The sequence below is a fragment of the Pantherophis guttatus genome, chromosome 6 (assembly GCF_059756535.1).
Source record: "Pantherophis guttatus breed Tessera chromosome 6, ASM5975653v1, whole genome shotgun sequence".
Lineage (NCBI taxonomy): Eukaryota > Metazoa > Chordata > Lepidosauria > Squamata > Colubridae > Pantherophis > Pantherophis guttatus.
The window spans coordinates 24,859,568-24,884,121 of record NC_142068.1 but is presented as its reverse complement, the minus strand read 5'-3'; the positions used below and the strand labels follow the sequence as shown (position 1 = coordinate 24,884,121).

The following is a 24,554-nucleotide window of genomic DNA, read 5'->3' as shown; positions in this document are numbered from 1 at the left end:
TCTTAAAATTGTCCCTTGCCATCTTAACCCTATCTCATTACTCTCCTATTTGATAAAAACATTGTTCACTATTATTCTCTGAAGTTGCCATTATTTTAAAATGATACAAAACTTCTTGAACAGAAATAAAGCAGGCTAAATTTCCACTATATTGTAGAGAATCAATTTTTCTCATAAAGTAAAAAAAAAACAAAACCCAATAAACTCTATTACATAAACCAAAGAAATGGTTCCTCATATTCACAATATAGCTTTCTAGCATTGTCCCTGAGGTCTGGATTTATCAAGTGCCCAAGTTTACACATTGCATAAAAACTGAGAAACAGAAAATTGAGCATTGGCCTTTGAGGCCCAGCTCAGTAGTAAAAGCGATTGAATTTTGCTGTCAAGTACATTAGGGAGAAAGATCACAAAAGAGAGATAAATCAGATTAACACATTAAAAGATAAATGGTATTTCAGCCAAATTTAATTTTACTTTTGAAATGTGCAAACTCATCAAAAGCCTTTACTGTACATCAAATATATCATACCGCACTCTGAAATTCATTAGGGGACCTTCATAAACTTTCTTCAATCAGGTTAATAATGTCTCCACCCAATTCCATAGCAACAATGTGTAGACATTAGTTCTCTTGATCTAAGAAATGGATGTGAAAATCCAGTCCAACTGGAAGTCTATGGAGATTCTCAGTCATCCAGGTCATGGTTGTCCCAAAGGTGCTTTTTTCAAGAGGCAACTGGACTTTCCGTTTTTTCGTCGAAGATGTTTCGCTCAAAAAGGCTATCTATGTCAAAACTGAACTGCCACAAACTCTCTCAACACAGAGGGAGGGATACAACATCATCTATCTCCACTCTATAACACAGTCCTTTCAACATTTCCGAGAAGGCTCCACACCCTTTTCACTACTCAGGTGACCCTGATGACAAAGATAAACCTTCAGATGGCCTCAACGACTTGCTAAAAAGAATGCAAATGACCAGCTGTCTGCAAGGAGTATAATTTTTTCCATTCCCCACCATCCAGTCAGAGCTGAAGAAGCTTCTTGGATGAGAAGTGAAAAGATTTCAAAGAAAAACCAGAAAGTCCAGTTGCCTTTTGAAAAAAATCACCTTTGGTCCAATTGGAAGCCAAAGTATATTGCCTTCTTGCCCCTTTTGTTTTCTGTTAGCTATTTTTTTTCCTTCTCTTCACTTTTGAGATCACTTCTACCGATAATCACTTAAGGTGAGGCAGGCTAGATGATTACATGATGGAAATGTTTAACCATTGCACTTGCTATTATAATTCTATTGTAAACCACACTACCAGATTCAAAGAGAATGTGCTTTGGAGTATTTCTTGGTAGGGCTATTTCCTTTCTGCCTCATTCATGTGCTTTGCAAAGAAATCTGGTTAGCAATTGTGGGATGCTGAATGCTGAATGCCTTAGATTGAGCAATGGCTGAACTGCTCTTCTGTGCATTAGGATTTTTTTAAAAAAATCAGATGTATTTTAAAAATAATGGTACAAAACCAAGAGAACATTTCATATTTATGTGCTAAGAAGGAATTATTTAGAGATCTAATACAGTGAATTGAATTTGCCTGCCTTTTCTTCAACATAAAAATGATTATGGAGATAATATTGTGTGTCCTTACTCATTTAATATTCCAATCACAACTGCAGATAGTTTTACAGTTAAAATATTTACAATATTTTAAAGAGAGAAAATAATTGCCTGTATTAGTTATATATGTATTAATTATATATGTGGTCACTGAATTTTATTTGCATTTAACACTTAGTAGTAAAGCTAGTAGTAAAGCTAGTGGCCTAACATATCAACCTTCCTCTTGATGTGTCTTTGTATCTCTCCATGAGAAAGTAAAAAACGACTCCTTATTCTACTGAAAGACCATTTTTTCTATTTCAGAGAACAAAAGAAAAAAAAGAAAAAGTGAAGAAATTTTTCTTTTTATGGCAGTAATTTTTCTTGGGGCATTAAAAATATTTCCTAGGATTAATGTTAGCAATAATCTTGTCAATACTGAGTGTGTCATTTTGATTAACATTAATGTAAAAAGTAGCTTGGGTGTACACACATTGTGCCTCCAGATGTTTAGAGAAACATACCACATAATTCAGAGCAGATACAAACCTTTTTGCATGTCCTCTTTCTCTCTTCCACACCTTTTCACTCACAAGGTGGCACTCACAATCTTCCTCTCTGCATGTTTTGTACTGGTTAACAATACATATGAAGCTTCAGAATATGAATTTTGACCATACACATTAAAATAGGGGCCCTGATCATTGTGAAAGAATCATTTTATTCTAATAAGAAGTGCCATACTAAGCAAGATTCAGATCCTGATTTTTGTTTTTGAAAATGCCAGATATTTTTATGGTTTCTGTTGGCTATAGCAATAGCATTTAGACTTATGTACCACTCCATAGCATTCTCTGAGCAGTTTACAAATGTCAGCATCTTGCTCTCAACCATCTGGGTCCTCAATTTACCAACCTCAGAAGGATGGAAAGCTGAAACAACCTTGAGCTGGTCAGGATCGAACTCGTGGCTATGGGCAGAGTTAGTCTGCAATACTGCATTGTAATCACTGCATCACCACGGCTCCTTTCCCATTCTGTACCTTTCCCATTCTTCACTCGTCACTTTAGCTTGGTGCAGCTATCACTCTAATTCTAAAGATTGGTATTGCATCTTAAAGCTCCTTGTGGGAAAAAAATGTGAATGTTTTTGCCATAAGAATTCCCAGGAAGCTCTGGCTATGAGTTCCAGGAATTGTAGGCCTAAGACTGAAATTTGGGTTAAAGGGTTCTATTTTGGATGGATGGGCAGCTACTTTAGAGTTGTTCAAAGTTTGTATAAAAATCATATTCATATTGAAAATATATTTTTTAAAAAAAACCTAGATGTTTTTATAAGTATAACAAGCTGTTATTATCACAGTCATGTATTCTATTTCACTAGATTGTTAGGTTCTTTTCAGCAGAAAATTTGGAAATGATGTATTGATTGAAAACCATGCATTAATCAGATTTAGACTGTTAAAAGATTAGGAGCAGATAAACCCATATATTCATTTATAATTTATAAGCAATATATTGTATTATTTTCAGTCAATCAAACTTCCTTACTAAGAACTACAGTAGGAGCAAACTTACTGATATACATAACAGTAATGTTTATTTTAAAAAATGAGGTACAATATGCCATTTCAAGGAAAGATGTGGCTTCTTTAAAGAAAAAAAATGTGTGAGAGAAAAATTCTTTAGTATTTCAGAAAGAAAAATTCTTTAAAGAAGAAAGATACAGCATGTGTGCTCATGCCTACTCTGAAGCATCTTTCTGCTTTTGGATTGAGACATCCAAAGATTGGATGTTTCAAGGTTGTGAGCATTTATTCATGCAAATATGATAAGTGAAACCTGAGTCAATTATATGTTTCAGTTAGCTTTATTGATTAGCCTATAGGCCATATAAAAGCACAATTATACGTAATGATTTTGACTCTTTTTTTCAAGTTCACGTGGAAGCTTGGAAAAATAAAGTTTTAATGATTATCAGCAAGATTGGATAGCTCATTTAGGATATGAAGCCTTTTCCAAATTATTTTGGAGCATGTATAGTAATAATTGCTTTGTTACACCACAGAAAATATTGTTTACAATAATCTATAAGCAACCAAACACTATGAAAATTTTATCACCCCTTATTTTCTGTACCAGCATCTGGTATATGGAAGTGTATCTCAACATGAATGTGTCACTTAATATCTTAACTGTTCATCGCTGCTAGAGCTATTGTTCCATGAATTTTAAGGTCATTTTAATTATCAATCTAAGCAAGTGGTCAATGTCACCAGTAGACTAATGGAGAACATGCTACAGGGGCACACATAACAATTGCTGCCATTAGCCTTACAAAATTACAAGTAAAAATAACATCAGAAAGTGGTTTAAAGTTCAATTAATCAAGGAAAGAAAACTAATAATTAAAAAGTAATAGTTTATCAACATAACAGTAACAATATTACTGACCGGGAGGATCTTTCATCAGGTTCGCCTGATTCGCCAGTTGCGTCCCTTTCTGGATCGGGACTCCCTACACACAGTCACTCATGGCCTCGTCACCTCCCGCCTGGACTATTGTAACACTCTCTACATGGGGCTCCCCTTGAGGAGCACCCGGAGGCTCCAACTGGTGCAGAGTGCGGCCGCGCGGCTGGTTATGGGAGCAACATGGCGCTCCCGTGTGACACCTCTCCTGCGCGAGCTGCACTGGCTCCCGGTGGTCTTCCGGGTGCGCTTCAAGGTTTTGGTTACCACCTTTAGAGCGCTCCATGGCTTAGGACCTGGCTACTTACGGGACCGCCTACTACCACAAACAGCCTCCCACCGGCCGGTACGCTCTCATAGAGAGGGGCTCCTCCAGGTGCCGTCAGCCAAACAATGATGACTGGCGGCCCCTAGGGGGAGGGCCTTCTCTGTGGGGGCACCTATCTGGAACGAGCTCCCCCCAGAGATACGGAGGATCCCGGATCTGCGCACCTTCCGCCGTGCTTTGAAGACACTCCTATTCCAGCAGGCCGGCCTGGCCTAATTTTCTCCCCTTCTTTTAAATTTTTAAATTGAAATTTTAATTTGTTTTAAATTATTGGGAATTTTAATTGTCTCAGGCAAAATTATTTAATTTGGTTTTAATTATGTTTTTTAACTTTTGTATTTATGTGTTTTATTTTGTGCCTGTTCACCGCCCTGAGTCTTTCGGGAGTAGGGCGGTATACAAATTTAATAAAATGAAATAAAATGAAAATGAAATATTGTATGCTATCCATAGTCACCTTTAGACTAGATAAAATTGAGAAATAAATAAAGTAATAAATAAAGTAATAAAGTAATGATGGAGGCTAGCTCCATGTGATTGAAGTCCTGCCCCTTTTTGCGGGCATGAGGCAGGGTTTTGATCCCATGCTTGTAGCTGCCATCTTGATCACTCCATGCAGGCCTCCTTATTTTTTCTACAATTCCACAATTTTTATTTGGTACTCTTAAAAATGCAGACATATGTTTGCTTGGTCTTATTGGTGAAAGATAATTTCTGATAAGAGTCCTAACATTTAGAAGCAATGCGTTTTTTTAAAATGTCATTACTTTTTTGTGTGCTGAATCTAATTAATACAGTAATACAATACACGCTGAATGCCTAGTCTACCACAGAGGGTAACTGATAGGGATGCATTATGTTCTAAAACAAAACAAAACAAAGACAATGCAGTGTCTCATTTCCTTGGTCATGAGCAGCTTTTTTTTGCAATGTGTTTTATTATGAGGAAAAGTATATGGGCAGGATGGAAATAGGCACTGAAACCAGAGATGGGTTTCAGCAGGTTCTAACCACTTCTGGAGAACCGGTAGCAGAAACTTTGAGTAATTCGGAGAACCGGTAAATACCACCTCTGACTGGCCCACCCCCATCTATTCTCTGCCTCTGGAATCCAGCTGATTGGGAGGGAATGGGGATTTTGCAGTAACCTTCCCCTGGAGTGGGGTGGGAATGGAGATTTTACAGAATCCTTCCCCTGCCACACCCACCAAGCCAGACCCACCATGTCACGCCCACCAAGCCACACCCACAGAACCGGTAGTAAAAATTTTTGAAACCCACCACTGATTGAAACCATAATGAATTGTTAGGAAGTTTCTTTGATTTATACCCCATCTTTTTATTTCATAGAATACTCCGGGGTGTGTGTGAGAGCCACATTTTAAAGCAAATTTAGGCTTAAAATGAGATGGGGGGAATAAAATAATAACCTGGAGATATTTTTTTTTCCAGGATACCCAACAGAGCAGCGCCAGGACAATGCAAACGTTGACTGGGATTATCTAGAACAGAAGTCTTCAAACTTGGCAGCTTTAAGACTTGTGGACTTCAACTCCCAGAATTCTCCAGCCAGCAAAGCTGGCTGGAGAATTCTGGGAGTTGAAGTCCACAAGTCTTAAAGTTGCCAAGTTTGAAGACCTCTGATTCTAGAACTTTCGGCCCCCAAGACACACACACAGACACACACCAAACATATAGACAAACACAAACACACACACGAAACTCTCCTGGAGGATCGCCTGCGAAAAGGCGGCTGGCGGGCAGCAGAGGGAGCTGCAAACCCTCAGCCTCCTTTTTTCTCCCTTCCTCCGCTGTGGGCCGAAGGAAGGAAACGGCCGCTCGGCGCTTTGGTGCCGCGGGGATGCGCTTCGCCGTCCTGCTGCTTTTGTTGGGCGACTCGAAGGAAGAGCGGAGGTTTCGACCGCGGGTGGAAGCGGGCGGTAGAAGGAAGCAGCCAGCGGGACCGAAGTGAAGAAAGACCGATTGGGAAAAACCAGGGTACCCTCTTCTTCCCACTCGAGACAGCGGAGGCAGCCCTTGGGAGGCTTCTCCCGGCTCAGATAAGAACTGACTTCTCCAAACACTGACCCAAAAGCCTTGAGCCAACCGGCTGCCTGGTTCCTCCGAGCGTTTCATCCGCCTAGCTTGGTTTAAGGGTGGTTTTTAAGCCATCAATCTTGGTGGCTTGTTCCCGCAGTTCCCACCCATTAAGGATGAAGGCTAGGCTAAGGGTGAGAGTTATGAGAACTGAAGGCTAACATACCCGCAAAGCAGCTGGTGGAGGGGTCGGAGGAGAGATAGATAGATAGATAGATAGATAGATAGATAGATAGATAGATAGATAGATAGATGATAGATAGATGATAGAGGATAGATAGATAGATAGATGATAGATAGATAGATAGATAGATAGATAGATGATAGAGATAGATAGATGATAGATAGATGATAGATAGATAGATGATAGATAGATAGATGAGATAGATGATAGATAGTTAGATAGATGATAGATAGATAGATGATAGATAGATAGATTAGATAGATAGATGATAGAAGCATGAAATTTGGCCTCTTTTTATTATTGCTCTACATGGGAACCCAACACTTCTGGAGGGCAACCAAGCTGAAAAGGGGAGAGGAGGATTTAGCTGTAGCCCTTCCTTTGACATATTCAGAATAATTTTTCAGTGCCGGATGGCTGGTGGCTATGCAGAATTTCATCTATCCGTGCATTAATCCTGTTCCTAAACTCATAGGCACCATTTCAAAAATCAACTCTTGTATGTGAAGCTCGAGATATCAGGTGTTTTTTCTCCTTCCACCATTCTTTCTTGCTTTCCATGGGTGCTTGAAAAAGGCTAAACTGGAATTGGTGGGATTTACCTTTGTTTGGCAACTGTAGCATCATTACCTAAGATTAATGACCTCTTTTACAATGACAAGAAAATGAAGAAGTGGTGGAAGGATGCTAGTGAGCCAGTTTTTCTATTAATCTGTGATTATTGTGTGATATTAGCTCCTGTGCAGGCTCCCTGTTTGCAAAGTGTGATTGTGAGGTATGTTCACACATGGCATTACATCATAATGTGGCTGATGTGGGTTTGGCATAATGTTGCATATACATTATTTGGGTTTGTAAAACCCAAATTATGGTGTAAAGCAACGCCTGAACTAGATCATTCTCTTTGCATGTGTATGTCTGGTGGGAGATGGCGAGTTCTTTTCTGTTAATTACATTGTTGGAAATTGTTTACTTTGGAGATTATTTTTGAATCTTCTTGCCTGAAATATGAACCATTGTTTTTAACGGTTAATCTCCAAAGGTCAGGGTGTAGACTTGGGTTAAAAGTATCAGTCAACCTTGGTTATGAGCAAACATAACAGGTTTTCTATGAAAATTTTGTGATAGTAAGTTCATTTTTTTGACAATTGCTGGTATGGCCTAAACATTAATTAGCAACATACAGCAGAATAACCGGAATCTAAGGAAATATTGTAAAGGCAGAAAGCCAAAGGCCAGACCTTCATAAGAATTGTAGGCTTACCTGTATAAATACTATTGTTTGCTTTCTCTAATACTGCTTATAGCTAAGCTTTATAGATGTCCAGTGAAATTTCAAAAATAAGGTATAAGTATCGCTGAATAAATTTGGACATCCTCCTAGAAGAAAATGAGGAAAGATATGATATCATAATCAAAATATTTGTTTGACTGAAGCAAATTGTTTTGTTTTTCTTAAAAGATACAAGATGTTAATTTCTACCAATATTCAGTGCCAGTTTGATGTTCACTGTGTTGTTAGAGTTGTCTCAGAGGCTTCTCAGGAACATGCAGGCCCTGAGGTAATGAAGTGTATTCTACTTTAATAATGCATTGCATTGATTTTTTTCCTCTCACTGTAGTATTGGTTTAGTTTTACAGCTGTTTACCCGATTTTACATTCTTTGTCTCCATTTCAAACTGTAAAAAAAAAGTAATAAAATATAGTCTATTTTTAAAAAAAGGTGCTTGTCAGAGTTAAGACATTAGAACTAAGACAATGAACTTAAGAAAAAGTACTAATTTTCTAACACTAGTCACTTCTCTAAGAATAAGGTCCCCACAAAACTCAAAAGGCTTTGATTCTGAATTTGTATGTGAAGATTGTAGGACAAATTAATTAACAATGCAAATTTGAATAACGGAGCTGATAAATTTAGTTAAATAGCCAGCAATAAAATGTACATTGTTATTATGACTTTCAAATTCCTTTTTTTTCAAGATAGGGGAAAAAGTAATCTCTTTCTATTAGGATCATAAATTGTCAATAATCTGTGACATCATTGAGCCATATACTATGATATATATACAGATGTGAAATTCCCTGAGTTTCTATACATTTTTAAAGAAAAATAAATAAATAAGAAAAGTTTTCTATTGTTTAAATTTCCAAAACTAAAATAAAATTTAATTTCATATCTGTATAAGCAGCAATTTCCAATATCTATTCCAATACGGAATACAAGCTGAACCAATTTGCAGGTGATTAATTGATTCACATCTGGTAATCTCTGCATTCTAGTAAAGACAGATATATTCCAAAACCAAAATCTCATCTTCAGTAAATCAAATTATATTGAGATATTGAAGAAAAACTGGGGAGACCTGTGTTAATTCTGGCCTCAGCTGTATAAAGTCTCTCAGTGATTCTAGACCAGACAATCTTTTTCAAGCCAAATCATCTCACAGAGGTGGTATCGTGAGGATAAAATGAAGCGACATCCTAGAGCTACTATTTAATATCTGAAAGTCCTATCTTTTACCCATAACAGGTACTATCTAAAATTGCAGATGCAAAAGATCCCAGTTTTTCTGCAATCAGTCCATCTCACTGTTTCTCAAATATCCCATATTTCTCTCTGTATTTCACAATTATTAACTGGAACAAAGTAGTAGTCTAACATAGTTAGTGCTATCTTAGCATAAGAATCAAACTTTTGCTGATGCAATTTCATGCTCAGGTTCAGATAACGTTTTACTAAATGTTGAATATTGGATAATAGATTTAGTGACTCCTACAGTATCTTATATAAATATTTGGGATATGTACTTTGCTAATTAGCACTAGGCAAGTATTCAGCTGATGTGTGAAAGCATATTTTCTAAAATTGTTAAAATAGCGGAATCTGTACAAAGCTTGCGTGGATGCTTCAGGAGCTATCTGTACATGTTCAGCTACCTTACTGAAAACAAATCCACTGCCTCAGTGGAACCCTGGAGAGGGAAGAACACTTGCCTCTGATCACCCTTAGATCTGTTTGGATGAGTGCCTGGTGAGAGCAGGAGCGTGTATGGATAGGCCAGGAGATCTGCTGAGTGCTGTAGGCAGAAGCTATTCTGAGTAGGTACCCCTTGATGGAGCAGGTAAGTAGGCTTCTGGATGATTGGGAATCGGTCCCTAGCCTGGGGGTGGATATGGAAAATGAGGGGTGTGCCTTCTTTGCCCATGTTATATCTTTGCTCCACAAGCTGCAGTAGCTTCCAGTTTGCTTCCACATGTAATTCAAGGTGTTGGTTATTACCTGACAAAAGCCTACATGACATGGAATCATGGTATTTGAGGGACCATTTTACTCCTATCATTACACATCCCCTTAGATTGGGCAGGAGGGTCAGATCAGAATTAGCTCATTATTGTAAACTTTTCTCTGGTTTCATAACACTGAATATACAAATGAATTTTGGAAAGTTTCAGTACAAGATATATTGCCTTCATATTTCATTGGTTTAATATTTCAATTTTAGGAAGTTTCATTCAATCCTTTAATTTTCAATAAAAATTAGTTACATAGGATGTATATGTGGCAAATCTGTTCATTTGATTCCATACATTTAAATGTATTAGTAATAGGCATCCATTCTTATAATGTGAAAATGGCAAATTATTGTAAAAAATAAAAATGTATGTGATAATTTTTTCCCATTTCTTATTTCTTTTTGGTAATATTCCTGTTTTCCAAAAAATTCTCTTCCCACCCATAGGGGTAGTATATGTCTTCCTCAATCTCGAATTTCTACCTGAGGCCGAAGAGTTGAGGGTTCTACACAATTATTTTAGATATTCCTAGCACTGCACTCTTCTGGACAGAGAGCTCTGATGTGGTTCCTGGGATCTGTTAGAACCACTTTTTCAATTTTGGCATCACAGCCCAAATGTTCCTACCATCACTGGGACCTCCTTGGCCTTTACTTTCCACATCCTCTTTTTCAGTGGGCCAGAGGGGATGTGGTTTCATGTGCTGCCTGCATTTTGTTTATAGGGCTTCACTTGTTTCTGCAGCCTGGTTTCGGTCATGCTGTGGCCCGGTGCCGGTCCATGGACCGAGGGTTGAGGACCTCTGCTTTATGAGCTTTAAACTCCTTTTAAACCTTTGTGTTGTACTTAAAAATGAACAATAACTGTTACAAAAATGTCCAACTTCAATCTGTAAACATGTTTAAGCACTGTCGGTTAATGTCTACAAATTCTCCCTTGCTTTGAGTTTGCCTTTCATATGTGTCCAAATAGAATAATTTGGATCTGTCTATTTAAATTGATGTATTCATGCTGGGTGTGTTATTTTGTTTGAATTGCAGACCCATCTGTGAGGTTGGAAGCAAATTATCTATCTCTGTGTGAGAGCTTGGACAAGGGAAAGAACGTATTCAAAATTGATAAAAGGATTTGTATGGGGTTCAAAGCGGAGCCAAATTTGAAGTAATATCCCTGAACCTGAATAGATGGCTCTTCAGCTTCATCCCCCTGCTTTCAATATTTCTCCAGTAGAAGCTAAGAAACTGTGTCTGAATGGAACACCCTGGATTTGGCATCTTCTTGAAGAATGTGTCAGGAATGCATGGGAATACTGGAGCATTCTGCTGGGACTGATCTCCATTGCCTGCTTTCTGTTTGCTGCACTGCCGTGAGTTTAAACCTTTAAGTATTTTTCAGCTTCATACATGAGCAATCTTGCCTGAGGCTTTACTCAGAAATTGCCAGTTTGGTTTATTCTTTGATGGATTTCTGTTCCTTTCTACATATTATAAATAGATAAGCCAGAGCAGCATGTTTCTTCTGTTTAAAGTATTCTGTGATGGTTGATAAATTAGTTGGTTATATTCTATTGTGGCGGTGTCTTGAAAACACCAATGTATGTCATCGGAAGCGCCTTCCTACAAGAGTAGTGGGTGCGATGTTTCCTTCTGCTTTATCTTGGAGGAAAAATGGATACACAACTGTTTCTTTGAAAAAAATCAAGAAATAACCATTCTTGGCATATGTGGGATGCATTACTCTGTATTCCCTGGGGCTCTTTCTGGACTCAGTTCCATGTTAGGCTTATGTGTGTTTTGAGCGAAAAACATCCACAATGGGCTGAGCCAGAATAATCAATAGGTCAATGTTTTCTCAGTCATGAAATCCTAGTGAATAATCCCTTAACCTCCATTCTTTGTTCATAGAAAGCCATTATGATGTAGTGGTTAAGGGAATGGACTAGAAATTGGAAGACCCAAGTTCTAGTCCTTCCTTCGTCATGGAAGCCAACTGGCGACCTTGGAGCCAGTCACTATCTCTCAGATCTAAACAGCATAATACGCTGATATCTTTGCTATATGAAGGAAGTGAGTGCAGTGCAAAACAAGTGGATTTTGCCATGAAATGGAACAGATGCCAAGAGGAACAAATTCATTCCTTGCTTGTACAATTGGATACGGGTAGTCCTCGATATATGACTACAGTTGAAATTGGAACTTCTGTCGCTAAACAATACAATTGTTAAATGAATAGAACCTGATTCTACAATCGTTTTGGCACAGTTGTTGAAGCAAATCACTGCAGTTGTTGAGCCAACTGTCAAGTGCTCAGATTTTGATTAGGTGACACTGGGATGGTCATAAGTGGGAAGGCCAATCATAAGTCACTTCTTTTCAGTGCCGTAAGTTTGAACGGTTCTTAAATGAGTCATAAGTCAAGGACTTTCCTGTACTACTAATTGTCTTCACAGATTAATTAATAAACTGTGAGAGAAGGTTTTTCTTGTATTCTAAAAATAATTACAGTCAATATTATATGGTTCTATTCAGTTCTATTTCAGAGAACTTGTTCCTTTTCTTCTGTATACTTCCTTTATCTTTGCTTTTATCCAAGTTGACTGAGATGCATTTTATGAACTCTTGAGTTGCTGGACAGTTCCATTGTTTTTTTCCCTCCCCAGTCAACTCTATGTAGCCTACCAGAATGGAAAAGTGGAGCAAGCACTTTCCTTGGGTTTTCTGCTGTGCTGGCTTGCAGGAGACCTCACCAATTTTATTGGCTGCTATTTGACAAATCAACTTCCAATACAGGTAAATTTCACTAGAGTTTTAGTTTTTTACACTTGACAGTGGCTAATATTTATAAATATGCACTTTGGAATGTTCTTTTTATTGAATCTTCTCTAAAAGAAAATAACAAGACTGAGTGAGTGAGTGAGCAAAACTTTTGGCATGTATATTATTATATGTTCTATAAATTGATATATGAAATTAGGCTTGATTTTTTTTACTCTTTTCCAGACTGTAACGGCAATTTTTTATATTAACATGGACATAATTGTGATATCTCAGTTTTTCTACTATAAGTTAAAAAATCAGAAGATAACAAAATGTAAGTATTTTCAATTGAGATCTTTGTAGTAGAGGGTAATGTCTTCAATATTTATATGCGGCATTTAAAACTGCCCAAACTATGCAAATTTAAATGGCACGATGGAGTTACAGGGTAAGATTAAGATTGTTGCATTTAGAATTCTGTAATTTTAGAATGGTGTACGTGAAACATCAGCAGGAAAAAAAGATGAAGCTAAAAGCTTGAATAACGCATCACTAACCTGGTTGCTGAAGGATATTTTGCTGTAGTTGGCAAGTTACAGAATGAATTTGTTCACATTGTTCACAGTAACAGCTATATGTACTAGCCAACAAAAAGGAAGTATAAAATACATCATATTCCATTAGGGCAGTAATGGCTCACCTTTTTACTGTCATGTGCCAAAAGCATGGGGAGCATGGGGGGGTCACGCACGCGCATGCCCACACCCATAGTTCAATGCCCCCCTGTCCCACCCCCACATGCACGTGCGACCCGCTCCCCGCACTCCCCTCGCTTTTGTCATGCAATGGCAAAAAGATTACTGGTGGGCCTGGTAGGTCCATTTTTTGCCCTCCCCAGGCTCCAGAGGCTTTCTTGGAGCCTGGGGAGAGCAAAAACTGCCTCCCCCCCCCCCCCGGAGGCCATCCAGAGGCTGGAAATGGCCCATTTCCTGACTTCCAGTGGGCCCGGAAGGCCCGAAAATCAGCTGGCCGGCACGTGCATGCACACTGGAGCTGAGCTAGGGCAATGCTCGCATGCCCACAGGTGCCATAGGTTCCCCATCACAGTATTAGTGCAATACATTTAACATTATTTGTGATCTTACTTCGTTTCAATGGCATAAGGGCAGGTACTCTTATATTCCATAAGGATATAAGAGTGAGGTGTAATCCCCAAAGGTCCCTCTGTGACACATTGATTGTTCTGAAAGGTGTGTATTAGGGATATATTTTTTATCCCCTCTTTTTTGAACATATACATCAATTCAGTGGTAGACCTTTTTCATAACCTGGACTTCTAAACTACGAGGTGCAAAATCCCTATAGTCCTCCATGCTGAGGAAACTACTGTAATTTCGTAAAACCCATGTAGGATTGAAAAGAACAATGATAGCAATATTATGGTACTGCAGATAAAATCAATTGGTTGTAAATTCTGAGAGATCTAAAATTCTGGTCTTTGCTAGAGCTATTCAACTATCATGGACGTTGTAGCCCATATTTCATTTACTATATTTTTCGGAGTATAAGACGCACCTACCTTTTTTGGTGAGGAAAAGAAGAAAAAGAAATCTGCCTCTGCCTCTGCCTCTGCCTCTGCCTCTGAGCAATTTTGCCTTGTTGCAGCAAACAGCAAACAGCCTGCTTTACTTTCAGTTTTGTTTTCAGCATAGCTTGATTAGCACACAGAAAAAAAAATCTGCTCCAGCAATTTACCTCTTTGCAGCAAGCAGCAGAGGCCTGCGCAAAACAGCTGAGAGCAAATTAGCTGAGAGTCGGGAGGCTGATCCAATCAACTTGTGGTAATTAGGCTGTGCTGAAGCTTACTTTACTTTACTTTACTTTTATTAGACTTCTATACCGCCCTTCTCCCGAAGGACTCAGGGCGGTGTACAGCCATATTAAAACACATAAAATTTACAAAAATTTAAAAACCATTAAAATCAAATATACAAAAATTTGTCCCACAAATTAAAAAAACTTACATACACCCATTAAAATTCATATTCATGTTAGGCCAGCCCGGCTTGTTGAAACAAGAGAGTCTTCAGGACGCGGCGAAAGGTGCGCAGGTTGGGGATCATACACACATCTAGGGGCAGCTCGTTCCAGAGGGTTGGTGCCCCCACAGAAGGCTCTCCCCCTGGGCGTCGCTAGTCGACATTGTTTGGCCGACAGCAAAAAAACAGCTGAAAGCTGTTTTTTCTTGCTGTTTGCTTGCAAAGAGGTAACTGCTGCGAGGCAGCGGCCAAAGGGTGGGGGCCAGTGGGTGGGCGGGGCTACATTTGGTGTATAAGATGCACCTAAATTTTCACTCCCTTTTAGGCGGAAAAAAGGTGTGTTTTATACTCCGAAAAGTGGGTAAATACTTTGCAGTGGTTTTCCATTCTAAAGGCACCTGGAATGAGCACCAGAATTAAGCAACGTAGCTAACCCCTTAGATCTTCAATTACTAGAAAGTGCCTTTTGTAGGTAAGGAGAGACCAATTCATTATGCAGCATTCAATCTTTTTGAGGCCAGTTCAAGGGCCTAAAACGTTTACAGTGCACAAGTGGGAATTTAGGTAAAGAAGGATGCACTGAAATCAGTGCAAACAAAATTCTTGAAATCAATCCTTGCTGCCCTCAATGGAACAGCAAACACCCAGTTAAGGCTTAAGATAGGAATGCCCATAATCTAGGTTAAGGGCATGAAGGAAGTGGGTGAATTAATTCCTGAAAATCCAATTCTTCCCAGCTGGGCTGATCCATTTACTTTTAATGATTAATTTTCCTTCATCCTGGAAATAGGTTGCCAAGCAGAGGTTGGAATTGTGCAGGTTTTCCAGAATATTCCTGATTTCTTTAGGATATGACCAAGTAAAGGATATATAGGGTATGAAGAAGCTAAAGTTAATAGGTTGCCCCAATATGACAGAAATTGGTACAACAAAGAGGCTTGGGAAGAAGCAAAATACTTACAAAATCTTAACTTTTCCTGGGTTGAGGATAGCATTTTTCCAAACCAGAAATATTTTACCATCCGCATTGGTGCTAGGCAGATACTTCAAAACCCCATTAACCAAGCATACCTGTCATTTGATTACAAGGAATTCAAACCTATTTTTCATGTATTATCACACTATAAATTCTGTAGGGAGTTGAGGCCTTCTTATATTCTTCCCCTAATATTTAAATTCCAAGGAAGGCCAGATAATTTGTATCTGAATCATCTGGAAGATTCAGAATCCTTGATTACTTGGTCAGTAGCCAAATTTTGAGTTCCGCAATGGAAATAAAGCAAAACTGGTCCCTGGGATAACCACTTTTATTTTATTTATCACTTTTAGGTTATGTGTTTTTATTTCATATATTGCAGTATTTTAAATTTACATCTGCACAGTTAATTAACATATAATTATAGTAGCTTATCTTATATCTTTTCAACCTCTTGTTATGTTGGTATTTTATTTCATCCATTCAATTTTACTTTTGTGTTGTATATTTTAAAATCTTACTAGACATTGACCAAATAAACATTATTGGTACTACATAGGGCTATTGCAAAATTTATCCTGCAAGATCATTGATGATAAAACAGTTTACTCAATATAAAAACACCCTGCTACTCATGTGTATTAGAATAGTACCATTTATATTGCAAAGAGTTTTTTTAAAGCAATCAAATACTTTGTTTGCCCTATTTTTCATTTGTCTTTCAAAGGCGGAATGAATATGAAGTATTCTTGTATAGCGTGGGTCATGCTATGCTTACTACTATGTTTAATCTTACCTACTCAGCTGTTGATGAGAAATAAAGTCCAGAATACTATTTTGGGATCCAATGAGGTAAATCCTTGTTTTAAATTACTGTCAAATTTCCATGTAGATACATTAGGCAAGATGACAACTGATTTCCCAAAATGAAAGCAGAAACAAAACCCTACACAGAAATGGAGTTAGTTAATACTCAGATGGGATATAGATGTGGAAGAAGATAGCAGCAAATCTTTTTTATATTTTGCAAAGAAAACCATGCAGATATATCAATATATTACTCAGAAGATGAATTCTACTTGAGGGCGTCCTTATCTTAATATTTATAAACTATAAGATATTTCTAAAGATTCTAAAGAGTAACAAACTCAAATTATATAGAAAATATCTACTATCCCCAATGTTTGGAATACTCTGTTTTCAATTTAGACAAGGATTTCCATGTTCACTGTTTTAGTACATAGCATACTATTAACAAGTTATTTTTGAATTTCCTTCTGCAAATGTTAATAGTTTTCTATTTTTAACTCCTCAGAAGTCTCATGGCATGGTTGAAATATCAGGCTTTGTTTGTGGCTATTTATCGTGTGTGTTTTACTTGGGATCTAGAATTCCTCAGCTCTATAAAAATGTAAGTTTATTGGTTCTGAAGATAATGTGCCTACTTATAACATTCATAGATAAAGTGAATGATCAATTACAATCTCACTTCTAAAATCACCCCTATAGACTAGGATTGTCAAACTGGATTTCTTTGAGGGCTGGATCAGCATTATAGTTCTCCAAGGGGCCAGCCAGGGGGTGGGGAGAGGGGACGGATGCCTCCTGCAGCACTTTGCCAGCCAAAACAGGGTGTGGGGGCACAAGCGCCCCCGCACCCCTTTTTGGCCAGCAGAGTGCTGCAGGAGGTGTCCAGGCTGAAAACGGGATGGAGGGGCATGCATCCCCCCACGCCCCATTTTGGCTGGCAGAGGCACCGTGGGCCAGTCCCTTGCTATTTCCAGGCCAGCCCTGTGGGCCAGATTTAAGCAGCCTGCGGGCCGCATGTGGCCCGTGGGCCTTGGGTTTGACACCAATACTATAGACTATGTCACACATATTATCTGCTAGAAAATACATATCCAAAATTATGACTTCATCTATTTGCAATTGAAATATGATACTCTTAAAAGTTGTGAAAATGATCAGTAAACAAAGCAATTAGCATGGAAATATTGGTTGAATTATGTGTAAAATAAGCTGAATTTTCTAAACGCTTACAGCTTTAACAGCGGACTTCTATTGCATTTAGATTCAGTTTATCGAGAACAAGGTTAGATTTCACTGATTAAGAAGAAACAGGACTGGAATAATTAAAGTAATTTCTTCAGTATCCAAAAATCCCTGATAGTTTTAATACAACTCATTATTTGTGTTGAGCCATTAAAAAATTCCTGAAATTAAAGATTTTAAGATTCTAGATCTGCATTTGAGATTAATCTTAAATATTTTTTTATAAATGGAGTCTTTCCAAAAAAAAAAAAAACACATTGTAATGTTGAGTGCTTTTATTCAAGATTTAAGTTTCTCACTCATCTTTTCAATACTATCCCAGTTTTCCATACTTTTAATGAACACTAATTTATCGATGCTATATATTGAATAATAAAAGATAATTCCAATTGGTGGTTTCTTTTTTAATTTTGGATGATTTAAGGGAGGATACACTGGACTCCAACTTCATCTCTGTCCAATTTCATCATATTTGATGTGTTCTAATCTTTGTGGAACTGAGGACAACATGAATTCAAAAGCTTACAATGGTCACGAAACAGTTATTTCAGATACATAATGAATTACTTATAACACTGCTTTGCTATATTATCCTTTAGTTCCAAAGAAGATCGACAGATGGGACATCTTATATTTTGTTTGCATTAGCCATGATAGGCAATGGCACATATGGCCTGAGTCTTCTCTTAAAGATGCCTGCAACACAATATCTTATAAATCTTTATTTCTGGCATCATCTTCCTTGGTTTATTGGGAGCTTTGGAGTATTATTACTAGATATTTTTGTATCCTTTTCTAATGAAAATTGATAATTCTGAATTAAATTAATAGGACTTTGTTGTCAAATGATAAAGTAATAGTTATTTATCTGAAATATTTTCAGGGTTTTATATGTAATAGTAATTGATAAGGAGGACTGCTGGTTTTCTTCATCAGATTTCTGATCAGTTGGCATAAGTTTTATTGTTGTTACAGAACAGAATATGTAAGAATATGTACCATGTTTTCCCAAAAATAAGACCTTGTTTTATATTTTTTCAATCCCGAAATAAGTGTTTGGGCTTATTTTGGGGGATGTCTTATTATTTTGGGGTGCGTGGAGCAAGACGGAGCTCCTCTTGCCATCTTACATGATTTCCAGCACTGTCTCCCTAACCCTAATCAGAGGAAATGGCGGGGACCGGCTGTGCACGTAGTTAAATATTTTTGGGGAGGGCTTATTTTTGGGGAGGGCTTATTTTCAAGGGGATTTATTTTAGCACATGCATTCAAAAGCCCAATTGGGCTTATTATCAGGAGATGTCTTATTTTAGGGGAAAACAAGGTATGTAGAGATTTTAATTAAGATGATAACTTGATTTTATATATAGGTTGAATCTGCTAATCTTTGAGTTAAAATAATTGTTTGTATCCTATACTGTAACAATAAAATCAAAAATAACAATTCTGGGGAAATAAGCCTAAATCCTTATTAAATTATAAAACCTGGGTGAATTCAATTCATTTCCATATTCATATATTTTCATTGTCTCTCTAATTTAACGACCTAAAAAAAATCTTATAGTAAATGTTTATTTGACTTTGGTGATTCACATCTCCTTAATAGCTGTGTCAAGAAAGGTCATAAAATGGGGCAGAACTCACAGTCTCACTTAGCAACAGAAATTTTGGGCTCAATTGTGATTGTAAGTCAAGGACTACCTGTATATTTCCCAATGATGTATGTTTCACAATATTTTTATTTCAAAGCAGAAATGAAACATTCGCCCCTCTCCCATGTGTATGTGTATGTCTGTTTGTTTCTCTCTTATCTTCATACAGTTATCTACAGCTCTGGAAGCAAGGAACATTTTCTTGTCCAGCTCTACAGAAGGGATAAGCAATTTATATGTGAATTTGTTTTTCTAAATTTCTAAATTTCTTTTTTAAAATATTAAGGGTCATGTTCATATTATTTCTACAGTGTTTTGTAACAAACTGATTTCACCAATAAATAAATGGTAAGAGTAATTTGTTAAGAGTAAAATGGTAAGAGCCTTGGTGGCGCAGCTGACTAAAGCACTGTTAAGTAACACCAGCTGCCTGCAATTATTGCAAGTTCAAATCTCACGAGGCTCAAGGTTGACTCAGCCTTCCATCCTTTCGAGGTAGGTAAAATGAGGACCCGGTTTGTGGGGGCAATAAGCTGACTTTGTATAAAAAAGAACACCGCTTTGAGGGGAGGGAGCAAAAGCCCTACTAAGCAGGTATATACAAAAGTATGAAGGCTATTGTTTAATGCATTGTAAGCTGCCCTGAGTCTCCGGAAAAGGGCGGCATATAAATCGAACCAACCAACCAACCAACCAACCAACCAACCAACCAACCAACCAATAAATAAATAAATAAATAAATAAATAAATAAATAATTGTTTGATTTCTCTTAAATTATGCCATGTTCATTTTCAAGTAGTTTTTGTTTGACCTCAATAATATTTCTCTTAACTGTACATCCAGATAACTGCACAATTTATTATATACAGACCGCAAAACAAGAGACTTGCTTCAGTGGCCTTGGAGGTGGAACCCTTGCTCATAAATGAAGATTCTTAATGTGCACATTTCTTTGGTCTCACATTCTTTTAGAATAACTTGGATCTGTAATTAACTATCTTGTTGACTTGCATAGAATAGATCAGTTCTGGATCCCTGCCAGTGTATTCATTCTAAAGCCTTAAAGATTTTTTTTATAAGCAGAGAATGATGTTAATTAGGTTCTTAAACTATTGCCAGATTATTAACATTAATCTTAAAGCTGATTTATGATTAATCTTAAATTATTGCAAAAAGTAATGAAGCCAAAATGAAAAGTTTCAGGATGAATACATTGCTTGGATTTTAAGAATTGTATTTCTTAGATATTATCTAATTTTTGGAATATTGGATACCAGTTATTGTTACTTCCTTTTTTCTTGGTGTTAATTGTTAAAGAAATTTACAGTTGCATATATATATATATTTCTTGATAATTTATACAATGTAATGCATACGAAACATGGCCAATGTAATATTGTTTGCTAAAACTCTTCCAATACTGTATCCCCCCCCCCTTGTTTTGCTGAACAATCAAACATAGGAAGAATGGAAAGAAACCATCATGGTAACTCTTTTTGGAGTTAGCATTTCATAATGATTTTTAGATGGATAACCACATTTCACAGTAATAGTGCACTGAAAGTCCAAATCTCGCATGAAATTAAGAACAGCTTACCGCAGGAATAGAAAATCTTTCTGTTGAGGCTTACAGCAACATCCATCCATGGAGAATGTTTTGGAAGCAACATGCTGGCAGGCAGCAAGGCTGAAGAACTCCATGCGCTCCATCTCTGTCAGTACTTATTCCTCACTCTTACGGATCCTCCTGCCAATATCTGAACAATGGGGATAAAGATGCTCTGCTCGGTATTTTGAAATGAGACTTGCAGCTTGACTCCATATTTTTGAGTGCAAATATCAATTTTAGTTCCACATGTGCTTATTTTAAAGCCCTGCTAAAAGAATTACAATATGCTTTGGAGTCATCCCAGCATCATGTTGAAAAAGCATATTCTTTCTGTTGAGGTTTAATTTCAAAATTTGCTAGCTGTTATCAGTTGCCATTTAAAAGCTTAGCAAGTTTTGAACTGTGGTTTGCTGTAGCTGGTCCCTCTGGATGGTTGCCTTGCTTCCAATCCTAATGAGATTCTTAGGTTTTATTATGTATCACTGATGAGGGCAGAATTAAGTACAGAGGGATGTTTGAGTCAACTTTTTAAAAGAATTAATTAATTGAGCAGCATGGAATGTGGTGATACTGCCAAATTTTATGTTTCTGTGTGCATTGTGTATAAAAACATTGTTTCTTTTGATTAACATTGAATTTTAATTTAATACATTAACTAAGCACATCTACATACTTGAAGTTCAGAGTCTGTAAGATGGCAGGATAGAGAAAAAAAGGAGACTCTTGAGTTTGACTATCTTGCCTTTGGGCATCTCTGCTGTAATGGGAAAAGATCTTTTTAATAAGTTAAACATATTCAGGTGCATATTAAACTTTTTATTTTCACTTCAGATTGGTTTTTTCAATTGAATTGTTAATAATTTGTTGGACTTTATATTTAGATTTGTTATAAAACCCTTTTGGACAAAATAATAGTGCAAGTCTTTACCTTGCAGAGTTTATCTTGGTTTATCCTGGCTTTCTAATCAAAACAGTAGAAGTATTTTCTTAGTAAATTAATATCCAAAAAATATTTTAAAATTGTTCTGTCCATGTTCGTTTAAGTTAAATGTCGTTTACATTTAACCTTCATAAATCCTGTTTTTATTTGTTCAGTATTTCATCATCATATTATGCAAGGTTTTTTTTTTTTTGACAAACACAACCTTTCCTTGTTTCTTACTAGCCTCTGCCTTCAGTCAAAGAACATGCTTGGAGGTTTCCAACCCAGTTACACCAGACTAAAAAATAAAATAAAATAAAAGAGATCATTACTACATGTTGAAAACTGATTTCTTCCTTATTTCCCAAACCTCAACTTTATGTTAAATATAAATAGAAATCACCTGAAGGAACATCACCATCACCATGACATCCCAAATATTGATTAGATAGTACCTTTCAGTCTTTTTCTGGAAGTTAATATTACCCATCCCTGAAGAAACTATGAGGTCTTCCTTTATCCTTGAGCTGTTGGCAAAGTCAAGAACATTCCCGCTGTGGATTCCCAGGGCGACTCTATTGTAGTTTTTAATATAAGGGCCAAATTTTATATATTTTAAATTGTTTTTAAGTTTTATGGTATATGTTTGTTTTAATATGGCTGTACACCGCCCTGAGTCCTTCGGGAGAAGGGCGGTATAAAAATTTAAGAAATGAAATGAAACCTGCTTTAGTCAGGTTTCAAATTCCTAGTAAGTTTGATTTAGATACTTACATGTTTTAGTTTAATCTTAAAGCATCTGACTTATTCCTTGGTTCTTTAATAAATATAGTCAATTGGAAATGGGGGATGATTTAATATTTGCCAAATGTATGTGACATTGTCAAAATGGCTGAGTACATGATTGTAAGGACAAGGAAGTTCCAGGAAAAGGAAATACTTCAAAACTGCTCTCAAACTGCACCAAACTCTTCCCTCTGTTGACAGAAAAATCTGTTCTGTCCCGTCCCATCCCATCCCATGCCAAGGCTTCAGATTCTGAATGGTTTCTTGGTTTACTGAGGGATCTAGGAGATATAGTAGTACAAGTGATGTCTGGACCATCGCTGGAAAAAGAAAAAAATAAATCTGATTTCAGCATAGTTTCAGGCGCAGATTCAGAGCTACTCCATAAAAAGCATTTTCTTATATATATCAGCGGTTGCTGCTCAGCAGATGTGTTTATGATGGCTAACTTCTCATTCCGGCCTGGACACTGATTCGTTCTTTACTGATATGATCACTCAGATTCACTGGAGTTGTGACTACATGGGCAAAGCCTAGGGTAATGCCTTGTTTGGTGAGGTCCTCTGGGATGCATTTTGGCCTACTCTGATGATGGAGAGGGTGCTTTCTCATCAGCGGGCTGGATCTTTGCCCTTCCTGGCTCTTTGGGCAGCTGGGAAGATGGTTGGTTCCTGGATCTGGATAATTGCTAGTGCCTTGCTGCAGAAAGAGACATTGCCCGTGGCCTTAAGGGACATCATGGTGCACTTTAACAGAGACTTACTAGAACCAAAAGTATTAAGAATCCACTGCCTGATCTCCAATCTTCCCAGTTTCTGAGAGCAAACCTAATATTGATAGTGAGCAAAGAATGAGCATCTGACTAAACTGTTGCTCAAATTGGACCCATGTGGCAACACTGGACTTCGGAAAAGTCTATTTCTGTACATGTCATTTTCTCAGTGGCTTAGTTAGCAACTGTTCTTGCCTTCTTCCCTAAATGCACAAGGGAAGGCAGGCAGTGGAAAGGGAAGGGGCATTTCAGAGAAAGACAATTTTATTCAATCTGTCTTGGGGAGGAGGTGTGTTCTCCTGTGTCTACTGCAGTCCAGTGGGAGTTTTCAGAAAACGTATGTAGAAGCTAGAACTATCATATACTGTGCATCTCCATTCTGGAGGACCAGTAGATGGCAGCCAAGAAATGCAAAACCTGATCCAGATTCTTGTAGCCCAGAACTGCTAGTAGTCATACAGAACTAATGTGGATTTGTAAGTAAAGGGAGAGATTTAGAAAAGGGAGGAGAGAAAAAGTATTCTGAAAGTTGTGTGTGTCAGAGAAACATTTACTGGTTATCTGAATGTAAATCGAGGATTGTACCCTTTACCATCACTTAACACAGAGTTTTAGTCTCTGATAAACTAATATTTAGATCCAGTCTCTTTACTGCGTCATTCATCCAGTGTTTGCTGCAGATCATTTGGGTTGACAGGAAACAAATGTAAAGATTCATTGGGATACGTTCACATTTCAACCCATTTATCTTTTCTGACACCACAAGGGGGCACTACCTGTCCTCCCTGGATATGGTGAACCATTCACTAAGCATTTCATTAAACTCATGTAAACTTGTGCTGCTATCAGTTGCAACTCACCTTCATATATATTTGAAATATTTTCACACACACACACATATGGCATTTACTCAATAAAGTTTATCATTAAATCTGGTCCACATAGTAACATAATGCATTCTTGTCTCTTTTTTTAATGAACATATAGATAGTAAATATACTTGCAGATTTGCAATTGTC

At 37.4% G+C, this 24,554-nt stretch overlaps 1 protein-coding gene across 5 annotated transcripts; it reads left to right on the top strand.

Annotated features, from left to right (window-relative positions):
* The first annotated feature begins 5,952 nt into the window (after nt 1–5,952).
* Nucleotides 5,953–21,885, top strand: LOC117678246 (lysosomal amino acid transporter 1 homolog). 5 transcript variants are annotated; one of them, XM_060683028.2, is made up of 9 exons: nt 5,953–6,392; nt 8,138–8,237; nt 11,011–11,336; nt 12,630–12,759; nt 12,970–13,060; nt 16,469–16,593; nt 17,057–17,152; nt 18,393–18,578; nt 20,290–21,885. In XM_060683028.2, the coding sequence occupies exons 3-9, from the start codon at nt 11,155–11,157 to the stop codon at nt 20,383–20,385; spliced, it is 906 nt and encodes a 301-aa protein (XP_060539011.2). In that variant the 5' UTR covers nt 5,953–6,392; nt 8,138–8,237; nt 11,011–11,154; the 3' UTR covers nt 20,386–21,885. The 5 variants fall into 5 exon arrangements, with proteins under 5 accessions (XP_060539011.2, XP_060539012.2, XP_060539013.2 ...); XM_060683029.2 differs by having other exon boundaries at nt 5,990–6,625; XM_087872544.1 differs by having other exon boundaries at nt 6,276–7,450.
* The last annotated feature ends 2,669 nt before the right edge of the window (nt 21,886–24,554 follow it).

Bases quoted from the DNA above. Each gene is read 5' to 3' on its own strand.
- LOC117678246 (XM_060683028.2), top strand. From the start codon at position 11,155: ATGGCTCTTCAGCTTCATCCCCCTGCTTTCAATATTTCTCCAGTAGAA. The intron at 11,337-12,629 runs GTGAGTTTAAAC...TTCCCTCCCCAG, and splicing joins TTTCTGTTTGCTGCACTGCC to TCAACTCTATGTAGCCTACC. The intron at 17,153-18,392 runs GTAAGTTTATTG...ATTATCCTTTAG, and splicing joins TTCCTCAGCTCTATAAAAAT to TTCCAAAGAAGATCGACAGA.